Genomic DNA, 15036 nt, shown 5'->3' on the forward strand with positions numbered 1-15036 from the left:
CCTGATCTTGGACCCGCATAGTAAGTTCCCCTTTTTGCACATCTATCAAGGTACGGCCAGTAGCCAAGAAAGGCCTCCCCAAGATTATGGGAATCTTCTTATCTTCCTCAAAATCCAGAATAACAAAATCTGCAGGAAAGAAGAGCTTATCCACCTTGACGAGCACATCCTCAACTATGCCCCTTGGGTAAGTAATGGAACGGTCCGCCAATTGTAGCGACATGTATGTGGGTTTTGGATCAGGCAGATCCAGCTTTTTAAAGATCGACAAGGGCATCAGATTAATGCTTGCTCCCAAATCACAAAGGCACTTGTCAAAAGTTAGATTGCCAATGGTGCAAGGAATGGTGAAGCTTCCTGGATCTTTCAGTTTTGGTGGTAACTTTTGCTGCAGAACAGCGCTGCATTCTTCCGTGAGAGCAACGGTTTCAAGGTCATCCAGTTTCACCTTCCTTGAAAGAATAGTCTTCATAAACTTCGCATAACTAGGCATTTGTTCCAGCGCCTCAGCGAAAGGTATATTGATGTGAAGTTTCTTGAACACCTCCAGAAACTTCCCGAACTGTCTATCCAGCTTTTGTTGCTGCAATCTCCTAGGAAAAGGTGGTGGAGGATAGAGCTATTTCTCCCCTGTATTAGCCTCAGGCAGAGTGTGTTCAACAGTAGTCTTCTTTGGTTCCGCCACTTTCTCCTTTTGCTTAGATTCTTCATCTCTAACTTCAGCTTCGACTTCTTTTGCCTTTTCAGCATCAGCTACTTTTCCAGACCTTAAGGTAATAGCCTTGACCTGCTCTTTAGCTTCCTTCCTACCTGGTACTTCTGTGTCACTGGGAAGAGTGCCAGGTTGATGATTGAGCACTGCATTGGCTAATTGACCGATTTGATTTTCCAAGGTCTTGATAGAAACCGCCTGACTCTTGCACAACAGCTTAAGTTCCTCAAAATCAGCACTAGTAGGTGCAGCTGCACTTCCCTGTTGAGGATATGATTGCCTTGTAGCATACTGCTGTGGTTGCTGGAATCCAGGTGGGTTAAACTGTTTACTCACTCCTTGCTGATATGGTGGCTGAATAGCATTCTGATTATTTCCCCAGCTGAAATTTGGATGATTTCTGTTGTTAGGATGATAGGTCGCTGGCACAGGCTGCTGTTGTCGCTGATAATTATTCACATACTGAACAGATTCGTTGACAAGAGAACACTGATCCGTAGCATGAGAACCTGCACAAAGCTCACAAACCATAGCTATTTGATTAACTCCATACGTAGCCAAAGAATCAACCTTCATTGATAGCGCTTGGAGCTGGGCTGCAATAGCGGTGGCTGCATCAACTTCCAGAATACCTGCTACCTTGCCTGACGTCATCCTCTGAGTTGGGTTTTGATGCTCATTTGCAGCCATCGTCTCGATAAGATTATACGCCTCAGTATAGCTTTTAGCCCATAAGGCTCCTCCAGCTGCTGCATCGAGCATGGGCCGAGATTGGGCCCCCAAACCATTATAAAAACCAGTGATTACCATCCAATCCGGCATTCCATGATGTGGACATTTTCTCAACATTTCCTTGTAGCGTTCCCAAGCCTCGCACATAGATTCTGTAGGTTGCTGCGCAAACTGAGTAAGAGCACTCCTCATAGCAGCAGTCTTTGCCATTGGATAAAACTTCACCAGAAACTTTTGTGCAAGATCTTGCCACGTAGTGATGGACCCAGCTGGTTCAGAATGTAACCAGTCTTTAGCTTTATCCCTCAGTGAGAATGGGAAAAGCCTCAACTTGATAGCCTCATCAGTCACGCCATTATACTTAAAAGTGCTGCAGATCTCGACAAAATTCCTTATGTGCATGTTGGGGTCTTCAGTTGCCGCTCCTCCAAAAGAAACAGAATTCTGCACCATCTGAATAGTGCCCGGCTTGATTTCAAAGGTGTTAGCTTGAATAGCCGGATGAAGGATGCTTGATTGAATGTCATCAATTTTAGGCCGAGAAAAATCCATAAGAGCTGGATCAGCTTGAACAATACGATCTCCCATGTTTACTGGTTCTTTCTGCTCAGTTCCTGAATCCGAATCCTCAAAATCTAACTTCTCCGGAGTATCAAGAACTTCGTCTTTCTCCTCAGCTGTATCTAAGGTCCTCTTGCGAGCACGAGAACGAGTTTGCATAAACGCTTGCTAAAGTACCTGAAACACAACCGAAAAGAGTAATTAACTACTACGTCCTAATCACTGAGTCCTAATGACCAATGATGGTAAGTACATAAACTAAACAAATACGCCGAGTCCCCGGCAGCGGCGCCAAAAACTTGTTAGGGCGAAAACATGCACTAATATTCACGCAAGTATACGCGTTCGCAAGTACTATAGAATACTTTCTAGTTCGTTCCCTCAGAGACTCAGACTAAGTTATTGTCTAATTAAACTCACTCACCAATGTATGATTACTTCTCAATGTTAAGATAACACTTAAAATTGTTGATTAAATATTAATTATAATTAACTACTTAATTAACCACTTAACTAACACTTCAATTTATCAATAATAAAATACTCATGAGATCACAACTTCATTATTACTTCCTTCTATAGCCATTGTTATTACCTTTAGCATGTGACAGTGATGACATTAATCGAATAACACGAAACTGATAAAAGCCAACTTTCATTGTACTAATACCATTCTACCAAGCATCCACAATTAAGATAGAAGTTGAATAGTCATCAATCATGTTGAGTTCCTATATGTCTACAGAAATTGACAACATAACGATTTAAGCACAAGTTATCACTTTTGATTACATAGGGCAAATAAAACTGTTAGAGTTACCCACTAATCATACACAACGTACATGAACCTATGCTAGCATGGCAAGTTCTAAATCTCAAGATCCACCGTCGCTTCACAAGAGATTAACACCCTATCTTATATGTTCGCGACGCACATAAGACGAATACGCACAACCAATACTAGATATCATGCAATCATCACACACTAAAGTATTAAACAATTAACTAAAGAATTTCATAATAAATCCGTTGCAACCCCATGATCACGATTAGCCTATAATAGAACTTATCGCCATCATGGGTTCATATGAAATCATGATAAACAACACAAGAAAATAATATCTAAACTAATTATATTAAAACAGAGTACGTCATAAGAGTAAATAAGTCAAAGCAAGAAAACTAGCATCCAACGTTACAACGAAACAAGAATCACAAGAATATATGCTTCCTCTTCGCTGCAGTGTGCTAAATCGGTCTTCTTCCTTATCTCCTTTGCTTCTTGCGCAAAACACAATCTAAAACATAATCTCCTTTTTATTCTCTATGAAAACGTCTCAAATCTACTTATATAATAGTCCCATAAAACTCAGATTACATAGAAGTTGGAAGCCAAACAGAAGTAGAAGTCTAAAATAATTCAGCTTTTTTCCCCGACCCTGCGCGGCCGCTCAGCATTTCTGCGCGGGCGCGCAAGGCTGCTGCGCGGCCGCTCAGCATTGCTGCGCGGGCACGCAGGACCCTATTGGAAAAATTCCAGGTTTGCTCTGTTTCTTCGCCGTAATCTGCCCGTTCTTTTCCTCTCGCAATGGTGAACACATGCCAAGGCTTATTCTTGATGATTCCTCCTCCGAAATGCAACTAATACCCTGAAATGCATAAACACTAGAAAAACGCATCAAATACACAAAATACTTGATTTCAAGACACCAATTTAAGCCATTTTAAGACGTTCTAAGTGGTATAAAATGCCACTTATCAATTGCTTAGGATCAGAAATAAGTGTCTTATAACGCAAGAAGTAAATGAATGATTTTTTTGACATTGGACATTATTCTTTCGAGAGATTACTGCACCCGGAGTCGAGGAAAAAGGAAATCTGAATCCCATGTTTCGAAGGGCCGCATCTAGTCAAGAACAGAATTAGGATGAGGCTCTTACAAGCTTGAAAATGTTTAAAGAAAAGGAGGTATTTATACTTGACACACTTTAAACCTAAGGGTTTAATTAAATCGAGCATCCAAATAGGACAACGCACTTAGTCAGACAAACTAAAAGGGGGGTGGGCTCGTAGAGGCCATGTTCCATCCGGTTGAAGGCAAGGAGAAGGCACGTTTTGTCCAAGCAAACGCTCGTGGAGCCATGATTTTATTCGACTGAAGGATCAAGGATTGCAAGTGGCAAGAGGAGAATGCTATTATAGGTTAGAGCTCAGAATAAGTTTCGATTTGATATATTATAAGCTCAAATCAGGAAAATGAGCAAAAAATTATGGTTGTTGAAAGGCTTGCAGCTCGTAATTCGAGATTCCTAGTCTAAGATTTAGGACTCGGGGTCCAAGGGGTAAGGGTGGCAAAATCAGACACGACCCGGAATCCGAAATGAATCCAACCCGCAAAAGTACGAATTAAGGTTGGGATTTTTGACTTTCGGGTCCGGTTCGGGTTAGGTAAAAACTTACTTGAAAAAATCGGGTCATTTTCGGGTTTACCCGAAATACCAGAACCCGACCTGTTTATTTAAATATTTAATATATATATTATATATGTATATACATGACTGATTATTATTTATAAAACATGTGTAATATTGTGTCTATTACATTTCAATTTATTATGTTATTTTAGCATAAATTTTTATTTCTTTGTAATATTGCACATTAAAATTTTTAAATTTTAATTTCATTAGTTTATTCTAAATTTTGGGTTATTTCGGGTCAAACGGGTCAGTTAGGGGTTACTCGGGTAACCACCAAGACGGGTTCGTGTCACAATTTTTTGAACTCGTTTCAGGTCGGGTTCGGGTCAGACTAAAAAAAATTCAGGTATATCTAACCCGACACGAACCCGAGCAGAACCTAAAATTACCACCACTACTAAGGGGTCATGATCTCTGATCTAAAGATTTAGGATTCAGGTTATAAGGGGTCAGGATTTCTGACCTAAATTGTGAATCATTCGACCAGGGGTCAGAATCCTGATCCAAGGGGTCAGGATTCCTGATCTAAATTGTGAATTATTCGACCAGGAACCTGACCGAGTGGAATCCTGGTCGAAAATCCCATGACCAAGACAAATCAGTCCATAATTCGGTCAGAATCCTGGTCAAATGGGGATTTCAAAAAAAAATATCCAAATTTAATTTAATTCAAGTTTTTTTAACCCGATTTGGGATATAATTCGGAAAATTTTATCTGAGTTGAATTTTATTCGAGATTTTTTAACCTGGTTTGGGCTATTATTCGGAAAATTTTATCCGAGTTGAATTTTATTCGAGATTTTTAACCCGGTTTGGGCTATTATTCGGAAAATTTTATTTGGGTTGAATTTTATCAGAGATTTTAAACCCTATTTGGGTTACTATTCGGATAATTTTACCCGAGTTGAAATTTATTCGATATTTTTTAACTCGCTTTGGGCTATTATTCAAAAAAATTTATCCTCGGTGAATAATATTATAGAATTTTTAACCTGGTTTGGGCCATTATCCAAAAAAAAATTATCTGGGTAGGACACTTCTGACACGGGGCTCATATCATTCAAAATATTGAATAAAATAAATATTAATATTTTTTAATAATATTATTTTTTTTAAAAAAAAGATGAAGTAAAAAAAAACGACCAAAATCCTGGTCATGTGTGATCCTGGTCGAAATCACTATGACTTAAGGTACGACTTTGACCCTAAAGTTTGAGAATTTACAAGTTTGATCCTGAAATTATTAAAATTGACAAATATGTCCCCGTAAATTTATAAAAATTCTTAATTAGGAAAACTTACGAAAATTCTCGGAGGTACAGAAAAATTCATAAAATATTAGAAAAAATTACGGAAAATACACGGAGGTACGAAACAATTTCTAAAATATTAGAAAAAATTACGAAAAATACCCGAAGGTACAGAACATTCTAAAATATTAGGAAAAAAATACGAAAAATACCCGGAAGTATGGAAATATTCCTAAAATATTAGGAAAAATACCCTGAGGTACTGAAAAATTCTTAAAATATTAAGAAAATACCCAGAGGTACAGAAAAATTCCTAAAATATGAGGAAAAATTACGAAAAATACCTGCAGGTACGGAAAAATTCCTAAAATATCAGAAAAATTAGGAAAAATACTTGGAGGTACGAAAAATTTATTATAATTTAAGAAAAATACTTGTGAGTACTTGTTGATCGCCAAAAATTAAGGGACAAATACCAGAAAATTCCTAAATTAGGAATAAGGTAAGAAAATGAGAATGGAAAATTATGAAAAATTCCAAAAAAATATCCTAAAGCCTCAGATAAGGCAAATCATTGTAAATGAGTAGGTCACTCCACACTTTACGTTAAAAATGATACCCCGGAGAGGGAAACAGATAACTAACTTCTACGAAACATCGAGTGTGTTTCCCAAAAGTTGGGGGGAAAATGATAGAGAATAAAAATAATCTTAATTGCGGAGTTAATGTCACATTAATTAGACCTGATTTTGTCAAAGGGAAAAAGCCTAATTAATGACGCCTAAAACTCTAATTATTTATTAATTTCGTAATTAATAAAGGGGCTAATTAAACAGCCCAATAAATGTATTCAAATAAGTAACTACTTCTACAAGAAGTAACCTCCAAGCAATCTAAATTCAGAACGAAACTAATCTAGAAATCCAAAGTCCAATAAAAGGTGGAGACTTACCCATCAAGTCACCCAATTCTACCCTAATTCCTAGACTCTCAACGTCTATATAAAGGGTCTTACCCCTTCAACTTCAGCGGAATATTTTCCTGGACAAGAGCTACATACGTCACCGCTATGAAACCACGTTTTAGAGTACAACTCTAAGCATTGCGAAACCACAAAGGGCTCCTAAAAGCCACGAGGACATTACCTAGAACGGCGTTTTAGACTTAATCCTTGAAGAACATGAAAGTCACTACGTCCTTGGTGAGCTCTTGTTGCCATAGCTCTGGGGGCAAGCATCACCAAGAACTACATTTTGGATTGATCCTTGACATACGCCAAGGTACGTAGGCATCTTGTGAAAGCAGGTTCAAGCCATGAAACACAAGCTCAGACATTAATGCTCGAAGCTTATCAAACTCGAACATTAAATACATGCAATAAATAAATATATGTATTTTACCCATAACATTAATATTATTTCTTTTAAATTTTGTTCGAGCCGAACCGAGCCTAGCTGAGTCAATTTTGAGCCGAACTGAGCAGAACTAATTTTGAGCCGAGTTCGAGACGAACATGCCAAAAACTCGGATCGAACTCCTTTTTTCACGAACATATTTTTATGTTCGACTTCAGGCTCGAGTTTAACAAACTGAGCCCTTAATGAGCCGAACTCAATGGTGCTCCCATTTAAGAACAAATTTTAATACCGAATTTTGTACCTCTAATAATACTTTTACAAATAATAATTAAATAGTATAAAATTATAGATAGTCAAATTTAATTATTTAAATATTATAAGTAGGCAAGATAAGATCTGATATTGATTTGAAAAAAAAAGTTCAATTTAAAATAATTAATAATAGTAAAAAACATGGTATGAACCCAAAATTGAACTGCCGTTCTGCTAGGGGTGGTAATTTCGGGTAATGGGCCGGATTCTTGTCGGGTTAGTATTACCTCGTCCAATTTTTAGCACTACCCGAACCCGACACGACCCGAAATGGGTTGAAATATGTAAATCCGAACACGACCTGTGAACTGTATACTTTACCTGAACCCCACCTGGTCGGGCACGAAGTACAAACAGTTCGTTTAAATTCGGCCTGAACCAGAGTGAAAAAAAAAATCAATCTTTGTTTCATTCAAAGCTAATAACTTGAAATCAATCAGTTTCAGTTCATCAACAATCTCCCTTACATCAACAATCTCTCTTAAAGTATATGAAAATAAGAAAGAAGATTCCAGTCAAAACTTACACACATTCATTTATATACATAAGTTTATAATATATATATTATATGTACAAACGAGATCTCCGATTCATCTTTAGTTTGGTAAGAAAATCATGGCTTGATGAAGATTTGAAATGACTTGATAGAAAGGGTTGGCTCAGGTGATTAAAGAGAGGATAACTATCATTTTGGTCACAGGTTCGAATCATGGCTGCAGATTTTCTACGATAAAAAAAGAAGGAAGGGAGGAAGTGTGAAAAAATGAAAGAAGGATACAAATGAAGATGAGCAAGGACTGTGAAATTAGATAGGGTTAGAGACTATGATCGACTCCCATGTGACTCTAATGTACATTTTAAATCATATTGGGCTTCTATTTGGGCCGACACACATGGCTTGATAATATGATAAACTGAATGATAAGTGTTAAACATGTATATATGTATGTATCGGGTAAATTTTGGGTTGATCCGAAATTTACCCGATTTTTTCGAGTTGGTTTTATATCAACCCAAATCTGACCCGAAATAAAAAATCATCAACCCTAATTTGTAATTTCTCGTGTCGATTTCGTGTCGGATTTTGGATAGTGTCAATTTTTGCCACCCTACGTTCGGCCCATTGATTTCAAAGAAGTGAAATATGAGACATGAATTTGAAAGTAAGAATGCAAAAAAGAAACGTAAATAGTTCTGGTGTGTTTTGTTGTTGTTGCACGTGTCCCACACATATGTAAGTATTCAACTGGTGTGTACATTTGTTATTGGATACGATGCATCACCAGCTACTTTTATTTGTCTCTGTTTCCACTTATCCACATGACACACGGGCTAGCTAAACAACATATATAATCACTTCATTACCATCCACCCCATACAATAAGTTTAATTAACTACAGGCGGCTATGGCAGAGGATCCTAGTGACGGTCGGAAAGGGAAATGGAAAGGAAGCAAAGGAAGTAGTACTGGAAACGCGTGGCGTTCCATTGCACAATTTCTCCTGATATTTCTTGTATTGGTAGCTGTCACAGCTCTCGTACTCTGGTTAGTGTTCCGTCCCCGCAAGCCTAAATTCAGCCTGGTGAGCGCAGCCGTGTTTGATCTTAACACAACTTCTCCCCCTTTCATTTCCACCACCATGCAGTTCACTATTGTGGCAATTAACCCGAACCAACGTGTGTCTGTCTACTATGATCGCCTCTCAGCTTTTGTTTCTTACAAAAACCAGATGATTACTCCTCAGCAGACGCTGCCCCCACTGCATCAGTACAAGGACAGTACAGTGTCCTTGTCTCCTGTTCTCGGGGGACTTGCCGTGCCTGTCTCCTTGGAGGTGGCTAATGGGATTCTTATTGATATGGAAGGCTATGGCCTGGTGCAGTTCCGGCTTGTTGTGCAGGGAAGGGTTAAGTGGAAGGTGGGTCCCTTCAAGACTTCCTATTATCATCTCTATGTAAACTGTGACATGCTTCTTGGCTTGAAGAAAGGCGTTGCGGGTCAAGTTCCTTTGCTTGGTATCAATCATGATTCAGATCAAGATCATCATAGTTGCCATGTCGACTTTTGATCCATCTGTTCACTCAGTAATAATGCTAATTAATTTTATTCCAGTGACCATGCTGGTTCAATATCTTTCTTTGTTTTGGCTATATATATACACTAGCCTATAACCAGTGCGATACACGGATTGTTTTTAGCATTCGATATTTTTTAATAATATATTTTATAATATAATTTTCAATAGTTGAAAAATAAATTTAAGAACATAATAAGTTATAACAATATATGTTTTATAATAATTTGAGACTTGATTAAAAATAAATAATATAATATAATATTTTCTTCACGGGACTCGAGTCATGAACCTGTAGAAATTGTTAAAATAAAGAATATAAAAGTTTAAATATAATAAGCTGATGACGGGGTTCGAACAATGAATCCATGAGAGCAGTTTAAATATTAATATAATAATATTTTATTATTGCATCTAGACTTTAGATCTGACGGTTATTATTTGTCGTATCAAACAACTGTACCGAGCAATCGACTACCAAATAAAGGGTGTTCTACCAAATAAAGGGTGTTCTGTTTATAATAGTATAGTGATAACGCCTATTTGATGGTTTTTTGATAATTTGGGCAATGTGTATGTGCCCACCCGGTACAGATCTTTATTATATCCAGCCAACTTAAACGAGTTTTTTAAATATATATATTTTTAATATTAAAATATTGTATATTATATTCTTTCATTAAAGATTTAATTATTTATTTATTTTTTCTGATAAAATTTATTTTAATAATTTATATGGGTGAAGACAGTATTTCTAAGAGATTGTCATCTTAATTACTATCTTTTAATCCCTTTTTAATTGTTACATTTGACTTTCGTGTAATCAAATTGATCAAAATTTTATCAAAATTTATTAATATTTTAAGGTTAAACAAAATAAAAAAAGTAGATTTAATTACTTTAATATATTTTTAATTTCTTAAATAATATAAAATTAATATTTAATTGTTAATCATAAATTTGATCTATTTGACCGATAGAAAAATGTGAGAGCCTGGTGATAATATTAAAAGTGATAATTAAAATCTTTATTTGATTGATTGTGATGTGCTTCATTTTTGATGCAAGTGTAATTTATGCCCGTGGTATTTTACAAGGCCAATATATTAATATAGCTGACGCATGAAGTTTAAAGGAGGCCTCCTGCCCATGATATCATCGACAGTAAGGTTCATTTATTTATGTGATTTATGCAGCTTATGATATTCTAATGTGGTTCAAGGCTACAAGCAACTTATGATGTTGTAATTTCGAGGTTCAACATAATTCAGATCAAGAACATGGCTCCTTTTGATTTCTGGTCAGTTTAATACAAGTTTTGTGAAAGTACAAGAAAACAAGTCAAAATACAACCACACAAATACAACCGATATCAAATTCAACCATTTTTATTAAATTTAAGGGCACGGCTAAATTCAACCGTATACGGCCGAATTTATGTACGGTCATATTTACGCGGTCAAATTTAGTACTAATTACAACCGAATAAATACAACCGTATTTATATGCAACCGTATACGGTTGAATTTAGGAGCACCCGTATATGGTTGAATTTAGTCGTGCTCCTAAATTCAACCGCATTCGGTCGAATTTAGCCTTATTAATTACAACCGAATAAATACACCCGTATTTATCTGCAACCGTATACGGTTGAGTTTAGCCGTGCTCCTAAATTCAACCGCATTCGGTCAAATTTAGCCTTGCCAAAAATGGAGGTAATTTTCCCGCCAACGAATTTTGTACTAAATTCAACCGGTTTCGGTCGAATTATTTTTAAAAATGACGGAAAATTTTTGAAAAAAATATAGAATAAAATTTACACGAAATTTATGTTTTAGTTCTTGTAGAAAATATTATTATGGTTGTAATATATTTATGGTTCAATTAATTATAATAATACTTTGAGTTTCAATTTATTATGTATTTGTTTTAAATTATAATCCAACCATACGGATATGAAAATTGTCAAAAAAAAGTTTACGGAAAAATATAAGTAATTTGAATATTTAAATTTTAACTATTTCTACAAATTGAATTTAGGGGGTGAGATCCTAACACTAAAGTAGTTCGACCAGTACTTTTTACTAGTGTTTAGTCTCATACTGATATTTCGATTTTTTTAAAACTTTTGTGAATGATCCAACCTTACAGATGTCAAAATCTATATATTTTAGTGATATTATAAAATTTTTAGAAAAAAATAAATTTATTTAGTTTGCTATTTTAGCAGTCAACTAGTTGTTTGACCTCTTAATAGTGTCTAGTCCCATATTAATGTTTCGATTTTTTCAAAAAAATTTATGACTGATCCAAACATAAGGATGTGAAGATCTATATATATTAGCTATATGATAAAAATTTTAGAAAAAAATAAATTTATTTGGTTTGCTATTTTAACAGTCAACTAGTAGTTTGACTAGTACTTCTTAATATTGTTTAGTCTCATATTGATGTTATGATTTTTCCCAAATAATTTATGAATGATCCGAGCATAAGGATGTGAAGATCTATATATATTAGTGAAATCATAAAAATTTTAGAAAAAAATAAATTTATTTGGTTAGCTATTTTAACAGTCGATCTTAATAGTGTTTAGTCCCATATTAATATTTCAATCTTTTCAAAATAAATTATAAATGATCCAACCTTAAGGATTTGAAGATCTATATATATTAGTGATATTATAAAAAATTTTGAAAAAAAAAATTATTTGATTTTCTATTTTAATAGCCAACTAGTAGTTTGACTAATATTTCTTAATAGTGTTTAGTCCCATGTTAATATTTCAATTTTTCAAAATAATTTATGAATAATCCAAACAAAAGGATGTGAAGATCTATATATATTAGTGATATGATAAAATTTGTAGAAAAAAATAAATTTATTTGGTTTGCTATTTTAACATTCAACTAGTAGTTTGACCAGTACTTCTTAATATTGTTTAGTCTCATATTGATGTTATGATTTTTTTCAAAATAATTTATGAATGATATAACCGTAAGGATGTGAATATATATATATATATATATATATATATATATATATATATATATATATATATACTAGCCTATAACCCGTGCGATGCACGGATTGCTTTTAACATTCGATAGTTTTTAATAATATATTTTATAATATAATTTTCATAGTTGAAAAATAAATTGAAGAATATAATAAGTTATAACAATATATGTTTTATAATAATTTGAGACTTGACTGAAAATAAATAATATAATATAATATGTTGTTCACCTGTGGAAATTTTTAAAATAAAGAATATAAAAGTTTAAATATAATAAGCTGTTGACGGGGTTCGAATCCTAAATCCATTAGAGCAGTTTAAATATTAATATAATAATATTTTATTATTGCATCCAACGGTTCTCATCTTTCTGACTTTAGATCTGACGGTTGTTATTTGTTGTACCGAACAACTGACTACCAAATAGAGGGTGTTCTGTTTATAATAGTATAGTATAGATTAGTGATATGATAAAAAAAATTAGAAAAAAAAAGAAATTTATTTGGTTTGCTATTTTAACAGTCGACTAGTAGTTCGAATAGTACTTCTTAATAGTGTTTAGTCCCATATTAATGTTTTGATTTTTTCAAAATAATTTATGAATGATCCAACCGTAAGCATACATATATGAAATATTTTTAAAGTTATATCTTAAAAATATTTTTATAATTTTTTTAGTTTTATTTTGAATATGAAAATAAAGATAAGTTTTGATTAGTTGGAGTTAATTGACATCTAGAACCAAATTCATAGTATTTGTTTTAATAAAATATTAATTGATCAAATCATAAATATTTAATAAAATCATAAATTATGGTTAAGTTTCCAATTTATTAATTTTGTTTTGAGTACTCTAATTGTGCGGATATGAAATACGAAAAAGATTAACTAATTTAAATATTTATTTCTTAATTACTTTTATAAAATCAAATTTAGGGGTTGAGATTTTAACCATAAAATGTTTCACATATTTGGAACAGATAATGAATGATCTAACCGTACAGATATTAAAATAGATAAAAAAAGAGTTATATACAAAATTTTAAAACAAATTAATCACCATAACTTAATTATTTTAACATATAAGGTATAATTTTCTTAATTTTTTTCCTATAAAATATAACAAATTATTATATAATAATAATAATTATTATTAAATTTACACTCCTAAATTCAACCGATTGCGGTTGTATTTAGAGCCACGTTAGCAATCCAAGTCAATTAAATCTAACGAACCAAATTCACCCCTTGAAAAGATAATCCAATGGTTGGATATAAATTTTATTTTATCCTAAAATCCCTACTTTTCATAATACTGCCCACCTCTTCCCCTTGATCCCTCCTCTCTCCTTCTTCTCATTACCAGTGACGGCCGTCTCTGCAACCCCCTCCCCTCTCTCCACATTCTCATCCCTTTCTCTACACTCCCCCACCTCATTTCTCTCTCTTCACCCAAACCCAATTCCCCTCTCTCTCCTCCACTCTGTCCCAATCTCTCTCTAAATCAGTAAGCAGAAACGAATATGGTACAGGTTATGAGTGCTTCACGTTCCAGTTAGTGCTGGCGTATAGCGTGAAGGATATCTGTCAAAGGCCTAGATGCTAATAACTGTCGTCTAGTTTTACTCTATTGTTATTAAGTTCCGTTGGACAAACTATTACTATGTTTGTAATCCTGTGGGTGTACCTCAGACTCCTCTATCGGTATGGTATTAATATATGAAAGTATTGTAGTAATATATGAAGTTACAAATAATATGTTGTTTGATACATCTACTGTATTCACGAAGCTGAATATGGTATTTGATGGGTTTGATGAGAGTTATTCAAGTTAGGAGAGTAATTAAAGTTGTTAAATGTGGGAAACAATTACATTTTCGGGCTGTTGTTATTGTTGGTGATAAGAGTGGGCAAGTTGGAGTTGGGGTTGGGAAGGCCAAGGAGGTTGCTGCTGCCGTTCAGAGATTCAGCCTTTGGCCGGAAAGTGAAGAAAAAGGACAAAATTTTTTAATTTATTTTTTGTTAAAAATAATTTATGGGGATTTTTTTAATTATTCTTTTTTAAATCTGCTGTTGGTTATTTCAATTGATTACGGTGGAATTTAGAATTGTATTTTCAATCTTATATGGTTGAATTTAATTCCTGAGCGGGCCATTTTAAATTTTTCGAAAATTTTAATTTTTTGGGCGGGATATTTCAATTTTAGCCAAAAAAATTAATTCAACCGGAAGCTGTTGTATATAGCCAGTCGTATTTAAATGGTTGTATTTAGCCGCTCCTATTTATTTGGTTGTATTTAGTACTAAATTGAACAGGTTTACTAAATATGACTCCAGCGAATACAACCGGTTCAAAAAATGAAACGGTTGTATTTAGTTAAATACAACCAGATACGGTTGTATTTAACTAAATACAACCATTTTTTGACCGGTTGACCGGTTGTATTTAGCCGTTTTTTTTGTAGTGACATAAATTTGCGAAAATAGTTCAAGTGGCGTTGGACCCAACTGCGCCACTTGAAGTGGCGTAGTCTTATTT

At 34.2% G+C, this 15036-nt stretch overlaps 1 protein-coding gene and 1 non-coding gene across 2 annotated transcripts; both read left to right on the plus strand.

Moving 5' to 3' along the window:
- Positions 1–1532: 1532 nt before the first annotated feature.
- LOC141687810 (small nucleolar RNA R71) lies at positions 1533–1639 on the plus strand. Its single transcript, XR_012561291.1, has one exon. It is a non-coding gene; the product is annotated as a small nucleolar RNA R71 (small nucleolar RNA).
- A 7084-nt stretch (positions 1640–8723) lies between these two features.
- Positions 8724–9515, plus strand: LOC141684551 (NDR1/HIN1-like protein 12). Its single transcript, XM_074489579.1, has one exon. It carries the CDS (start codon positions 8810–8812, stop codon positions 9470–9472), a length of 663 nt encoding a protein of 220 aa, XP_074345680.1. The 5' UTR covers positions 8724–8809; the 3' UTR covers positions 9473–9515.
- Positions 9516–15036: the final 5521 nt, after the last annotated feature.

The sequence above is a fragment of the Apium graveolens genome, chromosome 9 (assembly GCF_009905375.1).
Source record: "Apium graveolens cultivar Ventura chromosome 9, ASM990537v1, whole genome shotgun sequence".
Classification (NCBI taxonomy): domain Eukaryota; kingdom Viridiplantae; phylum Streptophyta; class Magnoliopsida; order Apiales; family Apiaceae; genus Apium; species Apium graveolens.

Coding starts and splice junctions, on each gene's coding strand:
- LOC141684551 (XM_074489579.1), top strand. CDS start 8,810: ATGGCAGAGGATCCTAGTGACGGTCGGAAAGGGAAATGGAAAGGAAGC.